Genomic DNA, 26,911 nt, shown 5'->3' on the forward strand with positions numbered 1-26,911 from the left:
AGGTGGAGTTCTGACACTGGAGAGGCAACAAAATAAATAAAATTAAAAGTACATTTTTAAAAATTGCCCATGTATACTGTATATAAATAAGCCTAGAGTACTAGTAGCTCAGACAACATTAGCCTGTACATTGAATTGTGACTGCGTAAGATAACTTGCATATATACCGCCTTGCACGCACATATCAGCTAAACCTGTGCTCAACCATTAATGCAGAACAAGGAAACTTATAAGGGAAATAAGTCCAACTTACTGAAAAATAATGAAGGGCTTGTCTGGCTTTATCACGCATTAACTTTCAAACAAAATGTATGTCAGACACGGGAGCAAATATGTTTATTCAGCATTAACCCTTTATACTTTATATGTAACATATGTTTTCATTATTTCTAACAGTAACCAAATCATGTGCCTTATGTTTTACTTCCTGCAAAGCAACATCTCTCCAATGATAAGACACATCAGCAGGCCACTGTGACAACTGCTGGACAATAGATTTGCTCTTCAGAAAATGTAAATAGTCATCATTGAAAAACTGCTACCTGTACCTTACTTTCTGTAATTCGTTTTAGTGTGTGGGATAGCTGAATACAGCACATTTATAGTAACATGAGTTCCAAGTGGCCTCCTGAGGTGTCTCACTGTAGCAGGCGTATGCACATGATTTGGTAACGGTCACAAATATCTACTTAGTAGAAGAATGTACAGTATGTTGTTGGCTCCATTTACCTTTATTTATTATTCTAATTATGGATTCTAAAAAATCTACATGATTAAAACATGACAGTGTCATGGATTACACATACATTTAAAAGTCTATTGGAAGTGTGTTTAATGTAACAATGGACAGCCCTTTATTTACCAGGTTTCTAGAACTTTTTGTGCTGCAAATAGCCTTAGATCTATATTAGTGTTTGTTCCCCACTCCCACATGTAGGGTTCTGTCTACCTACTCTGAGCAGGGTATTAACTGCCTGCAAAAGTGTTGTCACAAGGAGGAAACATAGTCTCACTCCTTTTAACTCCTACGATTGTAGAAGGACCATGGGCTGACTGGAGGTCCTAGTGGCCTAAGTGCAATGACTCAAAACTTAAATCTGCCAAATAAAATAACATTCACAACTTAAATTGGGCAGTTGAGTAGGTGCCTCTGGGTATACCTTATGACCTAAACTGATTAGTGCTAGAAAGGTATCCATGAACACCCTACTACATAAAAAGACCAGCTCCGCCTAATGAGAAGGGCAGAGAAGAACACTAGAGTGAACGGGCCAGGGACTGGAAGAGAAGTTAATCACCAGAATTTAGGGAGGTATAGCTATAGAGCGAAGAAAGGTGTAATATAGGGAAATAAGGGAATAGGTGTGGGAGAGTCTATAGTCCTACACATTGGACTCCACAAATGGTCTCTTTGGTTTGATGGGTGAAGTCTGGCCTTGCCGAGAGTCCCGAGACAGCTGTCTGTACAGGTTGTCTTGGTAAGCCTGTGCAACAGGCAGTGTTCTGGCCACTTTGACATCAGGATAGGAGGAGGCCTGTGTGACTCTCTCCAATATGTCCCCTCGAGAGCCATTAGCCAGCACACCATGTGGGCCATAGTAGTCGTCTTCAAGCAGATGCCCATTCTGTGCATTGTTGGTTTTGTTATAAAAGGCAATGTTGCTGATAGATGAAGGGGGACTGAAGGATTCTTGTTGGGGCAAGATGCCAGGAGATGTGGGACTGAGGACAGTGTCAACAGAAGAGACAGCCCATGTCCTGCTTTGCTGATGGTGGTGGGGATACTGCTGAGTCCGTGCTGTCTTGTCAATTATACCCATGAAGGGGGTGGTCCTGGAGCGTGTGGGCTCATTGGGGTAACTTCCTTGGGGTGGGGAAACAGGTGATAGCTCATCGCAGAGTCTTTCATAAGCTGGCTTCAGAGGGATCTCCATCTGTTGAATAGAAGCAGATGGTCGGAAAGTGGCAGATAGGCTGGAAGAGGATGAAATACTGTTGCTGGATGGAGAAAAACGAAGTCCTACACTCTGTGAGTGTAACAGTGGCCTTGGCGTGGGTGGGTGAGGCTTGATTTCACTAGGATTAATACTCACGGGCCTCCTTATGAGGTGGGAAACGTCTGGAGAACCTAGTTGGCTGGAGGGCAGAGAAGAACGCTCAAGATCCAGCTTGGAGTGACATACAGGATAGTAAGATGCAGACTGACTACGGCCAATTTGTGGGGTTTGGTTGTACCTCAAACCACCCCTATAGGCAGAGGTTGGCCGCTGGGGTATGTCTTCCTTGACAAGACCACCATGCTGACAGATGGCTCCTGCACTCAAACTGGCCTGCACATGCTGCACTGGGCGTCCATCAGCTATAAGACCACCAAGGGAAGCTTGATATACTAATCGGCTTTGACTCATCTCTCCAGAGGATGTCTGGTATTTACTTGCCATACCATGTGCTACCTGCCCATACGTACCTCCAGGAATTACTGCACTGGAGTGCACTGCAGAGCTGGGCTGGTTGCTGCGTACAATTTGTGCCTTGGCTGGCTGTAATCTGTGTGCAGGTTGTGGAACTGCAGTGGGAAGCTGTGACATTTGAAAAGACCTCTGTGATATCTTGGACAGTGGAGACTTGGGTCTTCCGGGATGCTGGTTCACACATGGCTCTTGCTGGTACCTCACTGGAGAACCAGACTGTTGACGATACATGCCAATACTTTCACTTGGAGGGCTAGCTCTATACTGGGGGGCTCTTCGTAATGGTGAAGGAGGTGGGCTGGGGTAGTCCATTACCTGACCCCCCACAGGAGGCGGACTAAAGTGGTAGGAAGAGCTCTGGTGTGCAGGAGATGTTTGGGGTGGACTAGGACGATAGTGAGAGTTCTGGTGTGTTGGAGAGAGGGATGGAGAAGTGGATTGGTAACTCTGCCGAGTAGGGGAGCCGACTGAGCTATTAGATCTGAAGTCAAATACTTGGTGTGAACCTGACATGTATGCAGAGTCCCGATGGGCAGGAGACTGGGGTGGACTCTGCATGCCTGGAAGGCCCTGACATTGATGTCCTTCAGTTTGTAATCCCACAGGAATATTATCTATGTCTTGCTCCAGGTACTCTTCCTCATAGATGTCTTCCTGTGTAGAGTCAATGTCCTCATTTTGGACTTCTGCTTCTGGCTCATCTTGCATCTCCTGAACTTCTTCTTCTTGCTGGATTTGCCTGCATTCCTCTTCTACCCTCATTAGAAGCCGCTGGATCTCACGATTGTTAGGGCATAGCTGGACTGCCTCATTTAGGTCTTCCAAAGCTTCAGAAAACTGTCTGTAAGATAAATGAGGACACAGAACAACTTAGGAGATATGCAAGATAAGTATAATCACTGTGGAACTTCTAAACTCCCTACACTACATTAAAAAAAAAATCAGAGAGAAAAGGGATGAGATTTTCAATGTGGTACACTACAGACGCTGTATTTAATACTTAACTTTTATTAATACACTTAAGTATGGTAATAAATGTCCTCAAATAGTTTCAAAATAGCAGCTTAATTGAGATTCAATAAAGAAAATGATCTTATAGTCTAATACTGGATACACAACATCTTTTCCTGTAACTTTTTTCACATAATTTTGATGGCTTTAACCTCAGTTTTGCTGTTGTTTTGAAACTATATTGTGGTATTTATTACTATTCTGAAACATTTTAATAAAAGTATTAAAATAGAGGGTCTAAACTAAAAATTATTTGAGTAATTCATTCAAATTTGAAACTTTAATCGTAATATTTGAGTCTGGAGTGTACCACATTGAAAAACAAATCCCTCATCTCTCAGAATGTTTTATTTTTGACCCTGCGTGTGCTAAATAACGGAGCGCATGCAACTATCATCAATTTAGAGTCTTACACTACGCTGTGGTATCTCAACCTAAGGCTGCAGGTGCATAACTAAGTTGTAACAAGGCATTTGCACATAGACTAAATTGAGTGAGTGCGTGTTGTGGTCATGTAGACGGAATCGCGGGTTACGCTGACTTGTATGTACTCAGAGATCTGTCTGATTTCAGATGGACTCTTACACCAGCCCTATACCTGGTGCAAGTACGCACTGTTAATAATGAGAACTACTTCCAAAAGCGGATGGATAGGGATGGTGCGGTGGCATAGATGCATGCACACAGATGAATATTAGCCTTTATTTCCATACAGTGTTAGTGCAATTGTGGCCAACTTGCATGCAACTCTGAATCAGCAATATATTAGCACATCTCCTATCATAGATACGCTCAAGGTGTGCACGGAGCTAGGAACTGGTGACAATAGACAAGCCTCCAGAACAGTGATGAACGACCGTTGTGTAGCAATCCAACATTTAAAAGGGCCACACATTACCCTCACTTTTAAGAATTAAAAAACATTTGCCCCTCCAACACTAATACCACGCTTCCACGTGTCCCTCATTTGTGCTAAAATAATTCCACATGTCCTCAGACCCCCACATCTACTCCAACCTCCTACTCAAACCTGACCACATGCCCATCAAACCTTCTCAATATCACCCACACCCTATATGTATCTTACACCTCCCCCACATGCCACAACAGTCCATTTAATAGTTTATATCTAGTAAGTACTTTAAAAAATGGTACCCAGTAAAGGCTCTCAGGCAGCAGTGGAAATACAAGTCTAATTCTTGGGTACTATTAGTTGCTTACAGTACCACTGCATCAGCAAATATTTATTATATGAAATTATTGTGTGCAAACTTTTACAGTTCCCTCCTGACTGCCGTGGAAGGAGGGAAAGCACACCACTCCCTCTTCCCCCTTAAGCAGGGATGGGGAACCTCAGGCCCGGGGGCCATATAAGACCAGCGGAATAATTTGGTCTGGCCCTCGGAGCTTTTTTTCTGCTAGCCTCATCTGGCTAGCAGGGTACCTAGAGTGGCACCCTGCAGCCAAAATCTGTGCAGCAGTGCCGCCTGGAGCGTCCTTAGGACGCTTCAGACGGTCACACCGCTGCCATTACGACTCCCCGTTGCTGTAATCACCGGCAATTGTGACCCACGCCCCCATGTGACTTCACACGGAAGGGGCGTGGCCTGTGCCAGGCCCACGAATAATGTTATATATATATCAAAATGGCCCTCGGCAGAAAAAAGGTTCCCCACCCCTGCCCTATATACTGTGTGACCTCCCTGCATTGTGCAGAGGAAGTTACATGACAATCAGTTGGCTTCTCTAGTCTTATTCTCCGCACTGTAACAAAGCACAAAAAACATTAGATCAGCAATAGCCGGCTGATGACCGCATTTGAATTCTCGCCAGACCGCCTGTTGCCCACCACTGCCACAGGAGAAAGTAGATGACTGTGCACCATTTGTGGAGAAGGGCTGATGTCTATGGTCTCTTTCTGTGAATTGCAGTTTCCACCGTTCAGGATATCGCACATCTGCAGGAATGGGTTAAATGATCCATGGGCCTCTAATTAAGTCACTTCCTACTGTGCACAACTAATTCTTACCTGCTACTCCGCTTGGCTCTGGCTCGGGCATAGAATGCCTCATATGATTTTGGTTTCAGCTCCAGAGCCTTTGTGGCAAATTCCTCTGCCATTCCAAAGTCCTATAAAAGAACAGAAAATGTGAGGCTAAGCGGTTTGGCTAAAGATACAGATACAGAAAAAATAGCTGTGACACTGATGTACACAGAAGGCAAGATATATGTGAATAACAAAGTAATGGTGCATACACACGGTCAGATTTTTCCTTCAGATCTGAACGATAATGATTTAAAAATCGTTCAGTCGTTCATATCTGAAGGAAAATCTGACATATCTGACATGCCTGAACGATGGACGATGAACGATGCGCGTTCCCGTTTGCCAGATAACGATATCTGACATCTGATGTGTTTGCAGTCAGACTTGGACGATTCCGTTCATTTTAATGCAGTTCAAAACTTTGGTAAAATCATTCAAATCGTTCATCTGACAAATCTGACCGTGTGTATGCTCCATTAGAGTAAAAAATCCAATAGTGAATACAGAGAGGACGCTGGGCAGGATGAGTGTAATCAGAGTGAGAAGAGCAAAGAATAGGCAAAACCAAAAGAAGAACGTTGTGTCAAATCTTGGTCGGAGATAAGTGAAAAATTGATTTTGCATAATTCAAGTAGAGAATGACAGTCATTTCATTCCAACATAGAAGGGCATGCTATAACAGAAGGGAGAAACACAGATCAGGATTCATATAGAGAATACACCATGCAAACATAGGGAGGGATGTATGTGATGTATTTGTATTAACAACAAGACCACTGAGTAATTTTACAAAGCTGGCCACAAGGGAAATACCTGGTGATTAGGTATCTACCACATATATACAGTAGTGTATTTAAATAAAACTAGTGATGGGAGTATATACAGTATTAAAGAGCTCCTGTCACTGATACACACAGTGAAGACTGACATTTTCTGTGCCATTATCATGAGAATGTAGTCTACCCAATCGCTGGGAATTGAGGCACTAGTAGGTAATAAGAGCAACCAGTTCTACAGCTTAGAGGTCATGTATGGCCAGATGGTGCCTTGCTGAGTAGCAGGCTGCATTATACCTGTCCCGGAATACACAGAAATGATAACTGCTGCCGCATATGTTTCAACTTTGGATGCTTAGCCATTATTACGTTGGCAAAACTAGTCTACGCTGTTCAGAATCCACTGTCCGGTTGTGTCAGGAAGTGTACCTGTAGAAGTGTACCTGTAGAAGTGTACCTGTAGAAGTGTACCTGTAGAAGTGTACCTGTAGAAGTGTAGTCCATGTATGCTTTTAAATTATAAATTCTATAAACAGTGCCAGAAATGCGTACTAAGGCTTTGAATCTATAGCAGCATTAAATAATTTGTGAATTGATTCACAGACTCCCACAAATTAAGCAAGATATTTTTTTTATTCCGACAGGCTTTTCTTTCTCTCATAAAACAGAACTTTTCCTTGATGCCATGTTTAACGGCTAGTTAGCCGAATGTAAACTCCCAAGTACACCCGTAAAACACATTCACTGCTGTACTGTATCCAGCAAAACGCTGGGTTGTTTCCCTCAAATATCTCTAAACCTGGACTTGGAACGTGTCTAACTTTCCGTACACCACAGACAATACGAGGCAGATCACTTTTTAGTACAGATTCCTTGCAGTGTACTTATTGTTTGTAAAGATTGCTCTTGGTATGTGCGCATTTGTGCATATTGCCGAGAATAGAATCCTCCATAAAGTGCATGTAAAGGGAAATCTACATCGACACTTCACCTGGCGGTAGGTTAACAAGCTGATATCAGCCAGCTCAGTACCAGCATCTCCATACAAAACAAAGTAATACATGATTAAACCATCAACTATGAACTGCAAGTAACATAATGCATATATTCCTGTAATTAAACCAATTATTCTAAATAGCACCAAGCTTTCCATTATCAGGATACATATCTCATAATAAGATACAGTTTATATTATGACACACCGCACTGTCTCCATAAAAGACTGCGCAACGAGAAAAATTTTACTGCAATCTGTTTCCTAAATATATAAGCACAAACTGTGCCACTCAAAAAGAAAAGTTTTGGAATAAATGTCATGCGACATTAAAGTAATTGTATTATTTCAGAAATCATATTCCGGGCTGTATATCCCAGCTGTCATCCCGACGGTAAATATTAGGGTTAGGGGTTAGGCACTATGGGGAGGGTTAGGCACTAGAGGGAGGAGGGCTAGGTTTAGGGGTAGGGTTAGGATACAGGTGTCGGTATCCTAACCCTGTCGGGATGCCAGCATCGGGATTCTGACCACGGGCATCCTAAGCGCCGGCATCCCGTACCCAACCCCATATTCCCTATTAAAAGAGTGAACTGTGAAAAGTCAGAACCTACATGGAACACATAACAATGAACTGACAAAGATTAAGGGTGACCGTGAGGAGAGGAAAAGTCTAGTAGGAAGTTTACTCACATTCATCTTCCGGCGACAGCGGGACAAGTTGAGTAAAAGTGACACCTTCAGTTCTCGAAAAGTCTTTAGATCCTCTCCGAATCCCTCACGAGGAAATTTCTTCATAGCATACTGGTATCTCTGTGCAGCTTCTTTTACCTTCCCTTTCTGAGGGAGTAAAGGGATTGGATCTCACAAATACCATGTTCTCTATTGCACCAACCTTTAGCCATATTCCAGCTGCTGTCCATAGTCCATCTCTCTCATATCCTTTCAGCCTTTTTCTTTCACTGTTCCCCATTATCAGTAATCTTTCCTCAAGTACCACTATTTTTGTATGTCCACATATACCTAACTGTCCACCATCCTATTATTTTGCTTTCGTAGGTCTTCATCTAAGCCCATTTTACTCTAGTTCTCCTTAATATCATGATATATCTGCTCCTACACCAGGTTATTCTATTACTTTTCTATACTCATGTAACAAACATTCAAACTCCCTCAGCTCCTTGCATCCCAAATAGTAACACTCTATTTCTCCCTTGCCCCATCTGCTATTCCTTAGTCTTACCCTACATCTCATCCTCCATAATTCCCACAAGTCTTCTCACCTTGTAGAACATGTCTCCCTCCTCCATCAGTTTACTCAGCAGAATGACCATGATGTCTGGTTTGGACGTTGCCATGGCCCAGGTGGCTGGACCTGTAGTGTACAGGATGCATGATGGGTAAAAAAACTAATACAATGCAAGGGAAGAACCAAATAGGAGAGCGAAGAAAAATTAAGAGGAGGAAGAAGATACAACATTGGGGCCATACAAATGGGAGACAGAGGTGAAACAAGAGACTGAGGTTTGATGTAGGATGGGTACAGAGGTATATACTGGGACCCAGGAAACAAATACAGGTGCATCCTAAGTGGTCTAAAGAAATTTGGGAGACTGTCTGTTGAGCGTGGAATAGCAGAAATAAGAGGGGACAGGAAACCATTAAAGTCAGAGAGAGTGTGGGCATTGGCACTGGTGAAAAACAGTGCAAGAAATTGTTTTTGGAACATATGTACCTAAAGCAGAAAATGCTAATATTACCAACTATTTCCAATTAACTGTAATTGCATTTTTAGAGAAGAATGTGTTTGCTTTGGAGTAGGAAATAAATGATGAATTACCACATATTCAGCCAAAGAGACATGAACTATTACAATGCCAAGAAAGATGGCAAGAGCACCTCCTTTGCATATTCTAGTCACTGGCAGTACAAACAGAGGTCAACAGGAAAGTAAAGAACTAGAGTAAGGAGCATAGTATAAAAGTATGATGCAAACTGAATGCATGATATATAGGTTTTTGTTTACTATTCTTGTTTGGTACATACCATGATCATTTCTATTACCGCCAGATTTTCCACATGTCTTCCCTCGCACCTCAATAAACTATATGTTCTTTAGAAAATGAAATGTTTTCTCTCAGTTTTCCTTGAGACATCTATATTATGGATTTATTGTATATAACCACCTTTTAAGTAAACAATATGCTGCACGGCCATAAAATAAAGTATCTGCATATGCTGTTAATTAATATTTACAAAGTACATCGTAACTGAGAAATAACAATTCAGTATTCAAGAAACATATTTTAATGTATTTCACTTTAACACAGGTCTGTTATTTAGACTGCAGTTTACGTGTGCCTGTGTATTATACTGAGTACTAAGTTGGCAAAGCTGAAATACAAGAATCCTCTTTACCAGCTACACATAAGTATGGTCCAAATATACACTCCAGCATCTGAATTAGTAAGAATATACAAATATATTAAAACTAGATCTACCTTTATGAATAGGAATGTTGCACAGCAACAAATGACAATTCAGCACTTTGGACAGTACCGTTGGCTATATCTGTAGGTGTGTCATTCAACAAAGCCACTAGAGGGACCTTGTGCAGCACATAAAGTAGCTCTGTCAAATGTAATTTATACTAAATAATAATACCCTTGGGCATTATCATGTATAGGGTATGCTGTGAGGTTGTGTGCCTACTCTGCATATGAATGTGATCAATGTGCATGTGTGTTTGTTTACAATTTAGTAAGGCATGCTAAGTAAGCTGTGAGTAGGGAGCAAGTTCTAACCTTTTGGGCGGCTTGGTAAGGTCTGACAGCCTTAAAGCAGCAAATAGGGACAGAATTGAAAACAAAATGTAGAAAGGAGGAGGAGTGTGGAAAAATAGTGGCAAGTGATAAATGAAATAAAAGAAGGGGTTGAAGGAGAACGATGGGAAGAGGGAAGGAAGAGACGAGAAGCATTGAAGTGTCCAAGAAGAACAGAGTCAAGAGATGGAGGACATTGGAAAATTTGGATAAGAGAACATTCGAGGAAGAAGAAAAAACAACAAAAAGGACGAGTTGAGTGTATAAAAAGATGAAAATTTGGAACCAGGAAGGAGGGAAACAAGGTGATGTCAAAAAGCAACAGAGACGTTGGGAGGGAGGGAGTGACGGAGTGTGGAGCGTAAACGGATGGAGTGACGGGGAAGAGAAAACAAACCATGTAGCAGGAGTGAGAGAGCAGCGAGCACAGAAGCTTAATGTCTGAGCAGCAGATCATCAACAAGCAGCAGTGTGACGGGGGAGTGAGGATCGCAGCTAACCAAAGGGATGGACATTAAAACACGCAGGGACAGATTCTGGCAGCAGTGGGGTTATTAAGGGATCCTGCTCTACTTTGTCAGCACCAAAATAGTTAATCATACAGAGGAGGCTGTTGGCTGACGAGCAGTTTGCAGTGCAGTTAAGAGCTGCTCTTCTGGTCTTTGAACATACAGGTGCTCAAAGGTCCAAATTGTGACAGAAGCACAGTATGCAGCTGAAGCTGACAAAAACATGCACGCCTATGTATAGTCACATTAAACAGAATGGGAAACTTAACATCTGAACAACTGCACTTTTATTGGGCACCAGTGGCATGTTTCCACTCTATCTCCTACCTATTTTAGCGCCTTTCTTCAGGAGAGCCACCACAACCGACGTGTTCCTGCAGCCCACGGCTCTGTCTAGTGGGCGCATTCCGCTATAATCCACGTGTTCTATCATTGCACCGTGGTCCACTAGGAACTGGACCTACAGATAGACAAGAAACCAATGACTAACATTTGTGAAGATGACTGGTGATCCTTGACCAGTGAAAATTCATTTCTAGCTCAGGTATAACCACTGGCAGTCAAACATTCTATTCTATTACAATACAGATAGCAAAAATTGATCAACTGATCTTCTCAGCAAGCATTATACAGCATTACAAACTGATAATAAAGGTTTGAGTAAGGCTAAATGGGCAATTCTGAACAGTAATTGGTTATGTCAGTGTTATACAGAACTGTACATTCTGCAATTCTCCTTCAGTTACAGGATGGCATGACATGTGTTGGTTGACCCATAAGGGGAAGTGTGTTAAATAAGAGACTAATGCGATGCGATGTGATTATGACACATGGTCAGGTTCGACAGATAGAGATTGAAATTGCACGTCGCCTTCATAACATTTTCAGCACAGGAGAATGAATCAACAATCTACTTGGGGTGTTTGAAATTCAACTATGTTCTCATATTGTATCTGTTGATTGAAGGGGATTACACGTATATTATTCGCCATTTCAACAATGTTCATTTATAGCGAATTTCAGTGACATTTCTTTCAATACCATTTTAGTGTAATTACAGATATTTCTGCCAATAAAAGGAAGCTGTACATTGGTGCACATTTTGTCAGCAATAGCAATAGACACTACCACCCAGCAAAGAGATTATTAGTACCATAACAAGGTCACCACCTGGCCTATATCTATGTTCACAATGCTACAGTCTAACGGTAAGGCAGTACATCTGGTCAAATCCTCATCACAAATGGAATTATTGTAATATTCCACGACCTACTATATACTCACCACCTCTGCATCTCCATAAAAGGCTGCGAGGTCCAGTGGTGTGCGGCCATTTTTGTCAGCGTGGTCAGTGGCAGCTCCGCTTTCCACCAGTGACCTCACCACAGCGAGGTGCCCCTTGAGACAAGCCCAGCTTAGAGCGGTCAGTCCCTCCTTATCCATGAGGCCAATGGAAGCTCCTTAAAAGTGGGACAGTAAATCAATTCTTGGATTAAAATAACAATTTACATTTCTTATCAAAGTTCCTCTCTTCCTTGTGCCTAAAATAGGTATCTCACATTGCTACAACCAGGGCTCTTAACTCTGAAATTGGATTGAACATTTAAAATATCCACAAATTGTCATCTGTTTAGAAGAACATTTGAAATCTCAACACATTACTCTGTATCAAAAGGGGAGATTTATCACGCATTTGAGAGAGATAAGGTACCAACAAATCAGCTCCTATCAGTTATCTAGCTGTGTTTGAAAATTACAGTCAGGATCTAATTGGTTGGTACTTTATCTCTCTCCAAGCCTTGATAAATCTCTCTCTCAGTCTATTAACAAAAAGAAGTCCATCTATGGAGCCATTCCACGTGTAACTAAACAAAATGAGTAATAGCAAAGAACACAAATGTACATTTTAGATTTTCCAGCCACTAACTCTTTATTTCACAATGCGCATTCCCGTTATTAACTCTTTCCTAGTTGGCAGTTTACTACACCAATTTGCCCCACTCAGCAATAACTCAGCAATAAACAGAACAGTTTACAAACCATCTATCAGTTTACCACATGACTGCTGATCAAAACCTTTAAATGCTATACCTTGTTTGTATGCAGCATACTAAATAAAGCCCTTAACCCAAAGGTTTTCAACCGCTGTGCCGCGGCACACTAGTGTTGCGGGCAGTTGTGAAGTGTGCCGCTGCATGAGAGCCACCGGTCACATTAAAGAACCGCGGACCGGGCAGCGCTGCCGCTGAGCTCCTCTGGGAGGTACAGGAGTGCCCGGGCCGTGACCTGCCTAAGCGCGGCAGCGTGACATCACAGGTCACGCACGCCGCGTTGCCTGCCTGGCCTGCCCGCCCGACCAAACTCAGCCAGCCCTTCCCTCTCACCCGCCCGCAGCCAGCCAGCCCTTAATGGACACTGCTGACAGCTCTGCAAGCAGCTGACAGACGGCTCTGCACTGTGGGAACCCACAGCCGATGAGGGACAAGTAGGTGTAAATTTAAATGTACATTTATTTTTTTATGTGGTAGCCAATGTGATTTGCTTTAGGGGCGAGCAATGTGGGTTTTATTTTCTTTGAGGGCCAGCCAATGGTTTTATGTTTTGTGGTGAGCAATGTGGGTTATATTTTTTTCTGTGTGGTCAGCAATGTGTTTTTTTTGTTTCTGTGGGGGTCGGTCAATGTTTTTTTTTTTCTGTGGGGGCCAATGTATGTGCATTTTATTCCTGTGCGGGGCCAATGTATGTGCATTTTATTCCTGTGCGGGGCCAATGTATGTGTGTTTTATTCCTGTGGAGGCCAATGTATGTGAGTTTTATTCCTGTGGAGGCCAATGTATATGAGTTTTATTCCTGTGGAGGCCAATGTATGTGTGTTTTATTCCTGTGGAGGCCAATGTATGTGAGTTTTATTCCTGTGGAGGCCAATGTAGGTGTGTTTTATTCCTGTGGAGGCCAATGTATGTGTGTTTTATTCCTGTGGAGGCCAATGTAGGTGTGTTTTATTCCTGTGGAGGCCAATGTAGGTGTGTTTTATTCCTGTGGAGGCCAATGTATGTGTGTTTTATTCCTGTGGAGGCCAATGTATGTGAGTTTTATTCCTGTGGAGGCCAATGTAGGTGTGTTTTATTCCTGTGGAGGCCAATGTAGGTGTGTTTTATTCCTGTGGAGGCCAATGTATGTTAGTTTTATTCCTGTGGAGGCCAATGTAGGTGTGTTTTATTCCTGTGGAGGCCAATGTATGTGTGTTTTATTCCTGTGGAGGCCAATGTAGGTGTGTTTTATTCCTGTGGAGGCCAATGTAGGTGTGTTTTATTCCTGTGGAGGCCAATGTAGGTGTGTTTTATTCCTGTGGAGGCCAATGTAGGTGTGTTTTATTCCTGTGGAGGCCAATGTATGTTAGTTTTATTCCTGTGGAGGCCAATGTATGTGAGTTTTATTCCTGTGGGGGCCAATGTATGTGCATTTTATTCCTGTGGAGGCCAATGTATGTGTGTTTTATTCATGTGGAGGCCAATGTATGTGAGTTTTATTCCTGTGGAGGCCAATGTATGTGAGTTTTATTCCTGTGGAGGCCAATGTAGGTGTGTTTTATTCCTGTGGAGGCCAATGTATGTTAGTTTTATTCCTGTGGAGGCCAATGTAGGTGTGTTTTATTCCTGTGGAGGCCAATGTATGTGTGTTTTATTCCTGTGGAGGCCAATGTAGGTGTGTTTTATTCCTGTGGAGGCCAATGTAGGTGTGTTTTATTCCTGTGGAGGCCAATGTATGTGAGTTTTATTCCTGTGGAGGCCAATGTAGGTGTGTTTTATTCCTGTGGAGGCCAATGTAGGTGTGTTTTATTCCTGTGGAGGCCAATGTATGTTAGTTTTATTCCTGTGGAGGCCAATGTATGTGAGTTTTATTCCTGTGGGGGCCAATGTATGTGCATTTTATTCCTGTGGAGGCCAATGTATGTGAGTTTTATTCCTGTGTGGGGCCAATGTATGTGTGTTTTATTCCTGTGGAGGCCAATGGGTATGTTTCTTTTTATGTGGGAGCCAATATGTATGTTTTTTCATAGGTCGCGCACGCCGTATTGCTGGATGGTGTGCCTTAGCAATTTTAAAATCTTGCGTAGTGTGCGACGAATTGAAAATGGTTAAAAATCACTGCCTTAACAGCATGGATTTCTTTATTTATTTTATGGATTAAAGTGCATCAATCACCTACATACAGCCATTCTGTGCAATATTCATTTGAATGCAACCTATCAATTTACTAGGAACCAATGACATCATCAAGTCACTTCCTTGCAATATTCACAAGCTACAGAAAAATCTATGGTTTAATGCAATATCATAATAAGCCTATGTGTACCAACCTTGTGCCAGCAAAAACTCCACAGTGGCTACATGCCCTTCAGATGCCGCAGTCATTAATGGAGTACGACCCTGCTTGTCTGCCATGTTAACATCTGCACCATGTGTAAGTAGCAGGTCTACAATCTGTGAAGCAGAAAGAGTTCTTTAGTCCCGTTCGCTGCCCTTGTATCATCCAACACAAGGCACAATCATCATGATGAGTATTACCTGCCAGTGCCCTTGTCTTACAGCACTGAATATTGGGACAACTCCTCTTCGGTTAGGCTGAGATACAGCAGCACCCTGCTCCAGGAGTAGGCGGCAAACATCAAGCTTCCCACGACCTGCTGCAGCTGTTAATGCTGTGAAATGAGGAAACGGCAGAAGATCGTGATGAGAAAAGAAGCATTAGGATGTGGCACATCTGTACTGGAAAAGAGTGGCAGAACAGTGCAGGTGAGGGAGAGGGACAGAATGAAAGTTCTCGATAAACGTGTTTTCTAATAAACTGAATCTAAGAACAACAGGATATACAGTCATTATTATAAATACAGTATGTCTCATAAGCACTCCAGAGGACGCACAAACCATTCTCCAGAGCACTTACCTGTCTCTCCCCACAATCCATCAAAGCTGTTGATCTGAGCTCTCTGTTCCTCTTCCTCATCCTTCTCTGGTAGATCCAAGAGGTAAGAGACAATCTAGAACAGGAAGATGGCAGGTACGTCATGCCCCAGTAATGAAGCTCACACACAAATCTAGCTTACACATGTGTCCTTATACATCTTTGCTGCAGTCGCGCTAAAAAGTCCCTCCCAGTGCGCCAGGTCCCATGAGACTCTGCTAGCTCTGTCTTTATTACTGAAAATGTGACTAAATGACAATGCGTTGTAACTAGGCGGCACCAGCAAACTGTGCAGATTAATTTTATATGCAACACTTGTACAGTATATCTGTGTGACTGAGTCTCTGAATCTGTATACTACAATGTAGAGGCCGCAGCTTTTTATGTCATTCCAAGTTCTCTTGTGCTTCATACAGTATACAGACTCAGGTGCACACAGATTTACAAATGTCCCCTATCAAATTAATCAGCATAGTCTGCTGGTGCGTCCTAGTCACATCACCTTGCAACTTAGACACAAGAATACGCCCCACGCTAGCAGAGTAGCACGGGACCTGGCCGCTCACTCATGTCAGGCAAGTCGCGATATGTGGCGTATTGAGGCTAGATGTATGAGGACACATCTGTATTAAAACATTCTGTTTCAGTCTAGCAGAATCTCAGGAGGTGGAAATGATTCTTGTAGGTCTACATTTGCCACTGAATACAAGGCTACAACTCCCACCATTGCCAGCATGAACAAGCAGCAGGACAGGTCTTGATCAGGCATGATTATTTTAGCATTCAGAATGCTCCATAGGGGCGGGGGGGGGGGGGGGGGGGTGTCGGTGGGATAAATCAGGTTGGGGAGTATAAAAACAGCAGACAATACGAAAATGAGCTTAACCCATTCTGGCACAGTAGGCAACACTGCATATTTTCTGAGGATTCTGACTCACCTCTGAGTATCCCATGCTGGCAGCTGCAATCAGAGCTTGCTGGATGGCTTGACTTTTCTTTAGGACTCCAGGCTGCTGCCCAGCCATAGTCCAGTCGCACTGGATGAGGTATTTTACTACCTCCAGGTGGCCACGCAGAGCAGCATGTACTAGTGCACATTGTCCGTTCTTGTCCAGGAGATCCACCTATAGGCATGGAGACAAAGTAGTATGGAGTCAGAGAAAGAAGGTAGTAGGTGTAAATAGGGAATGCAGAACATGGAATGGGGACTGTTAATCACATTCTGTGTTTCGCTCTTCTATATCTTGTTGTGTCAACTTGGCTGATTAAACTTAATGTCGGAGATATGTTCTCAATATTCGCACTTCTGTGTATTGGTGCAATATTTTTGCATCTCTTATCTATGCGCGCTCCCGTGTTTTCACCCTATCCTACTACAAAAGACGCAAAAATGCATTCCTGCAAAATCTGCGCATGGTGAAACCAGTGAAAAGTACAGCACAGTTTGGGGAAATCAGTCTGTACCCCATAAAAAGCCTAACTGACATCAGAAATCAATATAGAATTGTATTAGTGGACGACATAAAAGTATTTTAGGGTTTTAAATTGGGTCAAATAGCTGTTATATGCATATTTGTATGAGTGTGGATACATTATAAAAAGCAATATTTTTGGGAGAAAATAATTGCTGCAATTAAATTGGGGGTACGTTAAAATGGGTGTAAGTATATTTTTGTGCCTTAAAAGTGCACTTTTAAAAATTTTTAAAAATACACCTTGTACAACCACCTGCAATGTTTAAAACACCTGTCCCATCCATACAGCCCGTCCAATCCATAATTATCCTACCAAGTACTTTAAACCCATTTTCCAACACTTTTTACATTTTCACCCCAACACATACACTGCCTGGAGAACTAAGCATGTAGAAAAGAAGACAATGACAATGAGCAGATAGCAGTGTAGTACTTGTAGTTCTGGGAGTAGTATGTTACATCACACTACAGAGTAAAGATTCTCTTGAGTATAATATAAAAGAAATGTGTGAAAATGCAACATTCATTCCAAAATGTAAAAGCGTGGAAAAAATAACCCTTTATTTCACAAAATATGAGTGTATATGAGACACCTAAACCCTGCCAGTGTTGACATGTGGATGACTGCTCTAGAGTATTTGTAGAATTTTAGTGAACCTAGAACTGCTGCAGACTCCAGCAGACAACACTGTCAATTTTAGCTGCCTCCTCTCTACTTAATTCCAACAGCCACTACAGGACAGACCGTTAGCATTGCTACTAAAACTGCCAACATTGTTGCTGGGAGATTTGATGAGGCCTGATACATTTGGGTCGCTGACATGCCCCGTTGAAAATACTGGGGCACACTTTACATTTTGCAGGGGGCTTGGTCATGTCATCTTGGAGTCTGGACCCGGGATCAGTGGCGTATCTAGGGAGGTCAAGCCGGGCACGTGCCCTGGGCGCTGTTGGAGCAGACACTGCACACGGTGTGTTTGTTTTAGCTCTGCAGCCAAGAGTCAGACAGACTCTTATTGGCTGCTGCACACAGGGCTGGAGCTCACTCATGATGTCCGCCTTCCGAGTCCCGCAGTGGGTGAAGGAATAGTGCAGAGCGTGCGGGACCGGACGACGGCAGGCACAGGAGCGGTAATTCGGGTAGGTATAATTATGCGTGTCTGTGTATGGGGCACTACTACTGGGGGGCCCTGTATAAGGGGCACTACTGGGGGCACTGGATAGGAGGAACTACTGCGGCCACTGGGCACTGTTAAAGGGGCACTGCATAATAAGGGGTACTACGTGTATAAGTGGGTGCCTTTGGTGCATGAACATAGTTGGGGGGTGGCTCCGTTTTTCATCTTGCCCTAGGCTCCAAAGACCCTAGTTACGCCACTGCCCGGGATCATTGGCAGATGTAAGCATACCTGGCAAGAGAAGGCAACAATACTGAGATATTCCCCTGATGGTGGCCCTGCCTACCAACATGGAAATCCACAGAAAATAGGACAATTGTCTGACATGCCCAAATCTTGCCCCGATCAACTACACTATGTTTCAGATGAAAGCTACAGAAAATAGACTGTCGTGTTGGCAAGCATGCAAGTTAGTATACTGAAAACAGTAACAATTTAGGTTAGAATTAAATATAGAATTTTATTTCATTCAAATCTAGTTGTTAAAATCACAAATAAAATAACTATTAAACTTCCACTATGTACACATACCGATTCATAAAGTTACATACAGTGGGGAGTGGATGTCTTCATAGACCACAAATCATACAAAATTTAATAATTGTTATTGCACGGAATAACTATGGTGAACATATTCTCTACGTTATGATCAATACATACTCTTCCCAAACTACCTCAAGGAGACATCACAAGCTATGTAAGTTGCAGGTACTATTCACAATTTCACTCTCTGGGTTAATCCTGTCTCTTCGTTCAGCATATGGTTTTCATTGATTATGATGTGCATATAACTACGCTAATGTATTTATTGTAATAAGTTGAGAATTGTGTTCCTTAACAATTTTATATGATGCATGGATAGATGAGGACACCTCATCTGCATTTTAGGTAATTTAAGAATCTGCATGCCTACTATACTTTTGTGATTTTAGGAATTAGATTTAATGAAATACAATTATATATTTAATTTGAGAATAATTTCAGTGTATTAACTATATTCTGCTGTTGTTCACAAGTGTCTGAAGCTTCGAATGGGGTGAAGAAGAAAGGACATGAAATAATGAGAGATATGGTAAGAACTTACCTTTGTTATCTCTTTTTCTTCAAAGTCCATAGGTTCCACAGGGAAACCTTGGGGTATAGGTTGGAACCAAATCCGGGCACCACGCAGTTAAAGCTTTCAGCTCCCAGGATGCACTGGTCCGCCCTCCCTATAACCCCGCCCCCAAGCCAAAGGCACCTCAGTTTGTAAGTAGCCAAAGGCCCAAAGAGGAAAGAGAGAGAAGACTGGAACACTCAAGAACCACACTCACAGAGAAGGAGATGGGAAACCGGTAACCAGTAATACAGCCCATATGAAGCCAGGTGTGTGAAGGGCGGGTGCCCTGTGGACCCTATGGACTTTGAAGAAAGAGAGATAACAAAGGTAAGTTCTTAAAATATCTCTATTTTTTTTTCTTCAGGGACCATAGGCTCCACGGGGAGACCTTGAGGATGTCCCAAAGCAGTCCTTTTAAGGATGGGGACGCTCCTGCGCTGAGAAGAGAATCCGGCGCATAAAAGGAAGCATCCTGAGAGGCGAAGATATCCAATGCATAGAACCTTAGAAAGGTCTGGATGAAAGACCACGTGGCCGCCTTGCAAGGTTGAACAGCCGAGGCGCCACAGTGAGCCGCCCACAGCCCGAGTAGAATAAGCATTACAGAAGCCGGAACAGGAAGGCATTCCTGTGTGTAGGCCCCTGAGATAGTCACACGAAGCCATCTAGCCAATGTTTGTATATTGGCCAGCCATCCTTTCCTGTGAAATCCATAGAGCACAAATAAGAAGTCTGATTTCCCGGAGGAACTGGTACAGTCCACGTAAATCCTGAGAGCATGGACCACAGTCAATGAGGCCTCACCAGCCGAGAAGACTGGTAACTGAAATGCCGGTACAATAAGTTCCTGAATAATATGGAACTTAAAAACCACTTTAGGAAGAAACACAGGGCAAGTGCGAATCACTGCCCTGTCTTGGTGAAACATCCAGAAGAGGGAGCCACAGGAGTATGCTCCCAATTCAGTTACTCTCCTGGCAGATGCAAACGCTATAAGAAAGAGAGTCTAAGCTTAAAACCACGTAAGGGCTACCAAAACTAGTGGTTCAAATGGAGGCCCTTGGAGGGGACAAAGGGAGGTAGAATCCAGAGAACACCCTGAAGGAAGGTTTGGATACCCAGGAGCGGAGCAATTCTACATACAAACCATATTGACAGTGCAGAGACACGCACTTTCAGGGAGGCCAGGCAGAGGGCTAGACCCAATCCAACTGGAAGGAATGCCAGGACTCTGGAAATCCTAAACACTTGAGGATCATATCTACAGGTACGATACCATAAGAAATATGTATGCCACATTCTGTGGTAGATCCCAGTATGCCACACTCTGTGGTAGATCCCAGCAGAAGCTGGCTTATGCTCTCTAAGTATCCTGATGATGACAGAGCCAGAGAATCGTTTGGACCACAGCAGGGATGCAGTCAAAGACAGACGATCTAGGTCCGGGGAAAGGCAAGGACCCTGAGACAACAGACCCGGACATTGAGGCAGCAGGAACGGAGTGTCGATGGAGAGACTCCGAAAATCTAAGTACCAGTGACGTCTGGGTCAAGCTGGAGCCACCAGCAGGACAGTACCTCCATCTCGATTGAACTGCCGAAGAAATTGAGGAAGAAGGGAGACCGGAGGGAACAGGTACGCAAATTTTAAGATCCGCTTCACTGACAACGCGTCACCGAAGGTTGCTTCGGTAACTCTAGTTCTGGACCCTAACACTGGCAGTGTGTGATAGTGTCAGGAGGTCATGAGGACCACCTCTGGAAGGCCCCATCTGCTCACTAAGAGTTGAAACATCTCTTGGTGAAGAGACCAGTCCCCGGGATGCACGTCGTGATGGCTGAGGAAGTCCGCTTCCCAATGCAGAACTCCCGGAATGAACACTGCAGAGATGGCCGGGAGGTGACCCTTGGACCATGTCAGAATGTGTGAAACTTCTGTCATTGCTGCCCATACTTCGAGTGTCTCCTTGATGTAAGCCACTGTTGTGACATTGTCCACAGTAAACCTGCAAAGGTTCAGTGCGAAGTATGTGTTGGGCCAGAGTGAGGGCCCTTAGACAGCTCGAAGTTCCAATAAGTTGATTGGCAGGGTTGAATTGACCGACGTCCAACAGCCCTGAAAGGAGTGCAGACCAGCCACAGACTGGCGTCCGTTGTAAGGATTACCCAGTCCGGAATCCAAAAAGGGGCGACCCTTAGTTAGATGAGATGGCCATAGTCACCCAGATAGAGACAGACGCACCTCTGGAGAGAGCATCATCGTCTGAACATTGATCCGATGGAGAAACCCGTTCCACCTGGAGAGGATCAGTTTCTGCAAAGGCCTGGAATGAAACTGAGCATATTCCACCATGTCGAAGGTAGACACCATGGATTCCACAACCAGCATTACTGAGTGTAAGGACACTTGTCGACTGTGGAGACATCTGGGCACTCGGAGTTCCGGGTCTGCTTGGTTCCGGGTATGGCGGCCCTCATGGAGGCCGATAGCCTAGGAAAGGACTGGCTTTTAGGCTTTCCTTGAGGACAAAAGGACTTAACAGATGTAATCTGAGGCCTTATAGTGGAAGTAGCTGAAGGCGGAAAGGTCGTATGTGATACTGCCAACGTTGCTACAATCTTGTCAAGGTCAGGGCCAAACAACATCTCCCCATTATAGGGTAATCCTTTAAGGCCTATCTTGGAGTCCACCTCTGCCTTCCATGAGAGCAGCCATAGGGTATGGCAGGCAGATACAGTCGTGGCCGAAACCCTGGAGGTTAGGAGACTGGCCTCCAATGTTGCTACTCCAACATAGGAAACTGCATCTTGAATGTGAGCAGCAAAAGACATCTGATCCCCAGAAGCTTTTGAGGGAAAAAAGTCTACAAATGCAACAGCCCAGCTCTCAATAGCATTAGATACCCATGTGATAGCCATGGTTGGATGGGCAACAGCCCCTGAAAGCGAGTATATTGATTTCAGGCAAAGCTTCCACCGTCCTATCTGTAGAATCAGTCATGGCAGGGGATGGGAGGCGTAGTAGCGCTCTTTATCAAACGAGTAACATGAGAATCCACCGCAGGAGGTGATTCCCATTACTTGAAATGAACCTCAGGGAATGGGTAGCATGAGGTCAAACGCTTTTGTGATACCTCTTATATGGCGACTGCCAGACCTCCGCCATATGATCCACCCGCTTTTCAGAGAGGGGAAAAACAGCCGAAGACACTTTAATGCTTAAACTGAGGGTGATTTGATTTAGGTGCAGGTTCAACATCCTCTATAACTAAGATGGACTTGACCGCCACCACCAAAGCATGGATATTAATACTTGACTTATGCTCTCCCTTCGTGTGAAAGGAAAAGGAGTCAGACACATTATCCATCTCTCCCTTGTCTGACGATCTGTGTTAGACAGCAGTGCAGACTGGGGAGACACCACAGGGCTTTTATTATGCCTTCTTAGGTTTCTTAGAAAAGACATCCACCCAGGGTGGCGTTGCGGTAATCCCTGCAAGGGAAATGACAGACTGTAGTGGTACCTGAGGGGATTGCATGTACTGTGAAAAACCCTGGTAGGGTGCAATAGTCTGTCACAGGGGTAAACTGCAAGAACTGTGAGATACCCTGAGAGGGAAGAATAGCATGTTGAGGTAACCCCAAGTGAGTTACAACTATGGAGGCCACTAGGCGATCCGCCAAGGAGGCCAGGGCCTGAGAAAAAAACGCCCAAGGGGGGCCCCTTTAAGGGGCCAGGCACCTGATGGCACCTTATACATAACCCTTCCTGAGCCAAATCCTCCTCAGGGCCGAAACTAGGATATCGGTCATCTGGTGCAAGGCAGCAATTTTGCGCCCCCTCCCTTCCCGTACCTGGATTTTGTCCTTGCTCCTCCATAAGGCAGTGCACTAGTCAGACGTCCCTGGTATAGTGACTTACATTATTTCACACACCATAATGTCCATTACACATTATGCCACACACTGTAATGCCTATTACTAAAGTGCCACTTACATATTTGCCCGACACCATTTTATGTCCCACAGTAAGGAGCATAAAATTACCTGCTCGTTGTCAGGGGTTTTATGCTCATTACCAGGGGTTCTATGCTCATTGCCAGGGGTTACATGCTTGTTGCCAGGGGGTTTCATGCTCATTGCTCTGAGGTCCAATAGGACCTCTAGCATCTGTCTCCTCCTTGGCGGCGCCCATTTTTGGATGGCTGTTTTCAGCAGAGTCCATGCAGACAGCTAGTCCGCATGAAATCTGCTGAAAGTGGCCATCCAAAAATGGCCGCCGCCAAGGAGGAGACAGACACTAGAGGTCCAATAAGAGGTCTAGCATCTGTCTCTTCCTTGGCAGCGGCCATTTTTGGATGGCAGTTTTCTGAATCTGCAGCCCCCAAGCCACCACGAATCAGACCTTTTTCACCCCCTGAGTTCTGGCACCCGGTGCACATGCACCTCTAGCCCCCCCCTAGTTGCGGCCCTGTCCTCCTTACTCACATCTGCAGCACATGCCTTGCAGGATAGCAAAAATGGGTGCAGTATCGTGCTCCATTTCCTGGTCAGACATATCTGACTAACAATCACTGTGGAAATATCAAGCAGCGCTATACTGGTCCTGACTGGCACTAGGATTAGCTGCAGGGATCCACTATCAGCGTATGCAACACACAGTTACACCTAAAATATGGCAACGTGCTGCTCGCAACAGTATGTGACCAACCTCACAAATATTGACAAGTATATATATGTTAGGTCTCAGAACCACCCTAAGTACACCTGTATTAGGGCAGATTGTAAAGAAAGGGGATAGATATACACTGACAGTTGAGAGAAAAAGCACAGTCAGCGCTAGCATAAGTCACATACAATATATATATATATATATATATATAAACATTACCTATAATGGCAAATGGCACTACAATCAACTGCCCAGATTCAGTGTCTAGGGAGGCCATAGCGCTGTGTACTCTGACCCAAAGGCGAAGGTACGCAGGGGGAATGGACCAAACGCCGACCTAGGAGATCTGCGATGCACCACAGAGATAAAATGGCCGTCGGAGACCTCAGAGGAAGCGTGGCCCAAGGAGGAAGCAGCTCAGCACAGTCAGACCGCAGACTGGAAAGGCGCGCTGAGCTGAGGGGGGGAGCCACTTCAACAGGGAAGGCTGTCTCCCCTGGCTGACTATTAACCCCCGGGACACCAGCTTCCCGCGCCGATATTGTCCCTGGTGGTCTAGTGGAAGCGCAGGGTATGAGGGGCCTGCGTCCACCTCAGAGCCTCTGGTCTGTCCCCTGAGACTGGAGGCAATGACTGCTAGCACGGATCCCGTGGTCCCGCCGAGATCCTCAGATCAGTACTGGCATTGCGGTGCTGGCGGGGTGACGGAGCGGCAGCACAGGTGTCCAATGGACAGTCTGTTGCTCCACACTCAGGAGATGGTGTAAAACTATCAAAAATCATAAAATTAAAATGAAATAAAATAGCTTTAGGGGTTGCAATAAAAGTGACCCGACTCCGGCCGGGCACCTACTCAAACGGAGGTGCCCCTGGCTTTGGGGCGGGGTTATAGGGAGAGTGGACCCAGTGCATCCTGGGAGCTGAAAGCTTTAACTGCGTGGTGCCCGGATTTGGTTCATAACCTATACCCCAAGGTCTCCCTGTGGAGCCTGTGGACCCTGAAGAAACTACTTAGTATTGTTCAATACAAGTATCACACCACCCTAAAGGTGCCCACACACATACCGACTTTTCATCCAATTTGGCCGATTTCGACCAATCGTGACGACAGATCATGTAAAAAATGGCCAAATCGTGAGTTTCTACACTTGATCACGATGCCGATGCGCGTCCCCGCTCGTCGTACATCGCATCTTCAGATCTGCCGTGCTGTAGGGCAGATTAGCCAATCTGGGATACAATGCACTGGCTGCAAGATAGATCTTAGGTCAGATTGGACATTTTTAACTCCAAATCGTGACCACGACTGCCTGGGGAGAGTTCAGGGGAAATCGTGTACATTGGCTGATTGGGAGCAAGTCGGTATGTGTGTGGGCACCTTAAGAGATCTTGACATGCTGTAAAGCATCTATGAAACTGAATTAATTTGAGAGCTTCATAATCAGATTTATCCCCAAATAACCTTTTTTACTCCATTTTCATGAGATACAAACAACTTTTGTTAAACATGCGATAAGTAGCACAGTCCATCTTGTAGCCTGAGAGTCACGTCTAGCTGTCAATAGGCTCCTGGATGTAATTCCATTTCTTTGTTCTTATTCGGAATGCAGGAACAAGTAAATGTACAATGCAGCTTTGCATGCTTGGTAGCCATTCTTATGTGTATTTGTACATAGCACCACTTTCCTTCTGTAGATGTCATTATCTGCAGAGAGGCACCTTCACTTCTCTATAAGCAAAATTGTACATTTTATATAGTAAAAGACTGCTGATGGCAGCAGATTAGTGTGTGTGCTTGTACTGCAACCTGTATACAAATGTCATTAGAAGGAACACAACACCTGGGGAGGAACTAAAACAGCTGCTACTGCAGAGCTCCCGTTACAACATTCATAGGGACCACTGGAGAAAGACAAGATATCCCTCAGCCAAGCATTACTATAAGCCCACAGTGCTCCATTTCCTCCTTCTCTGAAACCTGACAGCTATCAGAATACAGTGCATGGTTAAAGACAGGGGAATTGCACCCAACACCACTGATTACACCACTGACAACACCCCTACCCCCTCAATAATGGTGGAGTAGTAACTCACTCAAAATTATATTCTATGTACTCAATTCTGTTAGCCAATTGGAATACCCTTTGTAAATACAGCCTCTGAGAATGTCACCAGATGCTTCTTTCATTTACATGATCCAGGTTAGTTTTTTTTTTTTATTATTAACTAGCAGCATGTCTACTCACCTTGGCTCTCCTCTTACATAGGAGCATGACAATAGTCAGGTGACCTGAAGCCGCAGCATAACCTAGAGGGGTCATGCCACTCTCCGAGCTTGCATCTACATTGACGGAGAACTCTAGAAGCAGTGCCACCATCTCAGTGTATCCAAGATGGGCTTGAACACACAGGATAGGCGCGTTGTTCAGAACCTCTGTGCGGTAATTTACATTGGCTCCACCCATGATTAGAAGTCGGCTCACCTGAGGATGTGAAGAACATTAGTAATGATGGGGACAAAGTTAAATTGTTAACTGGACATACAGGTAATAAACAATCCCAGTCTATCAATGGGCAAATAGTAAGGTACAGTACAGTGTTACCCCACAAATCTAATTTCAAGTTAATAGATACCAATGTAGTAGCTGTCCTGTATTTGCCAACCGCTTTTTGCATCAGCTGTATCAGTGTTCAGCTATATGGTTTATTAATGTAGATTGAACCATGCGTCATGGTAAGGGCAAGTAACACACCAAAGCATATGGTAAGCTACTAGTAATAATAGTTTCTAGTGTCAGATCCATTTACATGTGTTCAAACACGTATGTACAATGCCAGTAGGTATAAGCCTTAAGAATGTGCAGGGGGTGCTGGGCATAGGCTAAGCACACAT

General features: G+C 44.0%; 1 protein-coding gene across 11 annotated transcripts in view; it reads right to left on the reverse strand.

Annotated features, from left to right (window-relative positions):
* Positions 1-310: 310 nt before the first annotated feature.
* Positions 311-26,911, reverse strand: part of TANC2 (tetratricopeptide repeat, ankyrin repeat and coiled-coil containing 2) — a 632,660-nt gene continuing 606,059 nt past the window's right edge. For 9 of the 11 annotated variants that reach the window (XM_088470703.1, XM_088470704.1, XM_088470696.1 and 6 more), the window contains 11 exons: positions 26,265-26,501; positions 16,534-16,719; positions 15,578-15,671; positions 15,199-15,332; positions 14,991-15,114; positions 11,915-12,090; positions 10,958-11,090; positions 8,583-8,674; positions 7,993-8,139; positions 5,512-5,612; positions 311-3,312 (listed from right to left, as the gene is read on the reverse strand). In XM_088470703.1, coding sequence (XP_088326829.1) covers positions 1,383-3,312; positions 5,512-5,612; positions 7,993-8,139; positions 8,583-8,674; positions 10,958-11,090; positions 11,915-12,090; positions 14,991-15,114; positions 15,199-15,332; positions 15,578-15,671; positions 16,534-16,719; positions 26,265-26,501 — 3,354 coding nt within the window. In that variant the 3' untranslated portion in view covers positions 311-1,382. Of the gene's footprint in view, positions 3,313-5,511; positions 5,613-7,992; positions 8,140-8,582; positions 8,675-10,103; positions 10,134-10,957; positions 11,091-11,914; positions 12,091-14,990; positions 15,115-15,198; positions 15,333-15,577; positions 15,672-16,533; positions 16,720-26,264; positions 26,502-26,911 lie in introns of all 11 variants that reach the window. The other 2 variants (XM_088470706.1, XM_088470705.1) reach the window with 2 other exon arrangements.

This window comes from Taudactylus pleione, unplaced genomic scaffold (genome assembly GCF_031769625.1).
Source record: "Taudactylus pleione unplaced genomic scaffold, aTauple2 ptg000102l, whole genome shotgun sequence".
Lineage (NCBI taxonomy): Eukaryota > Metazoa > Chordata > Amphibia > Anura > Myobatrachidae > Taudactylus > Taudactylus pleione.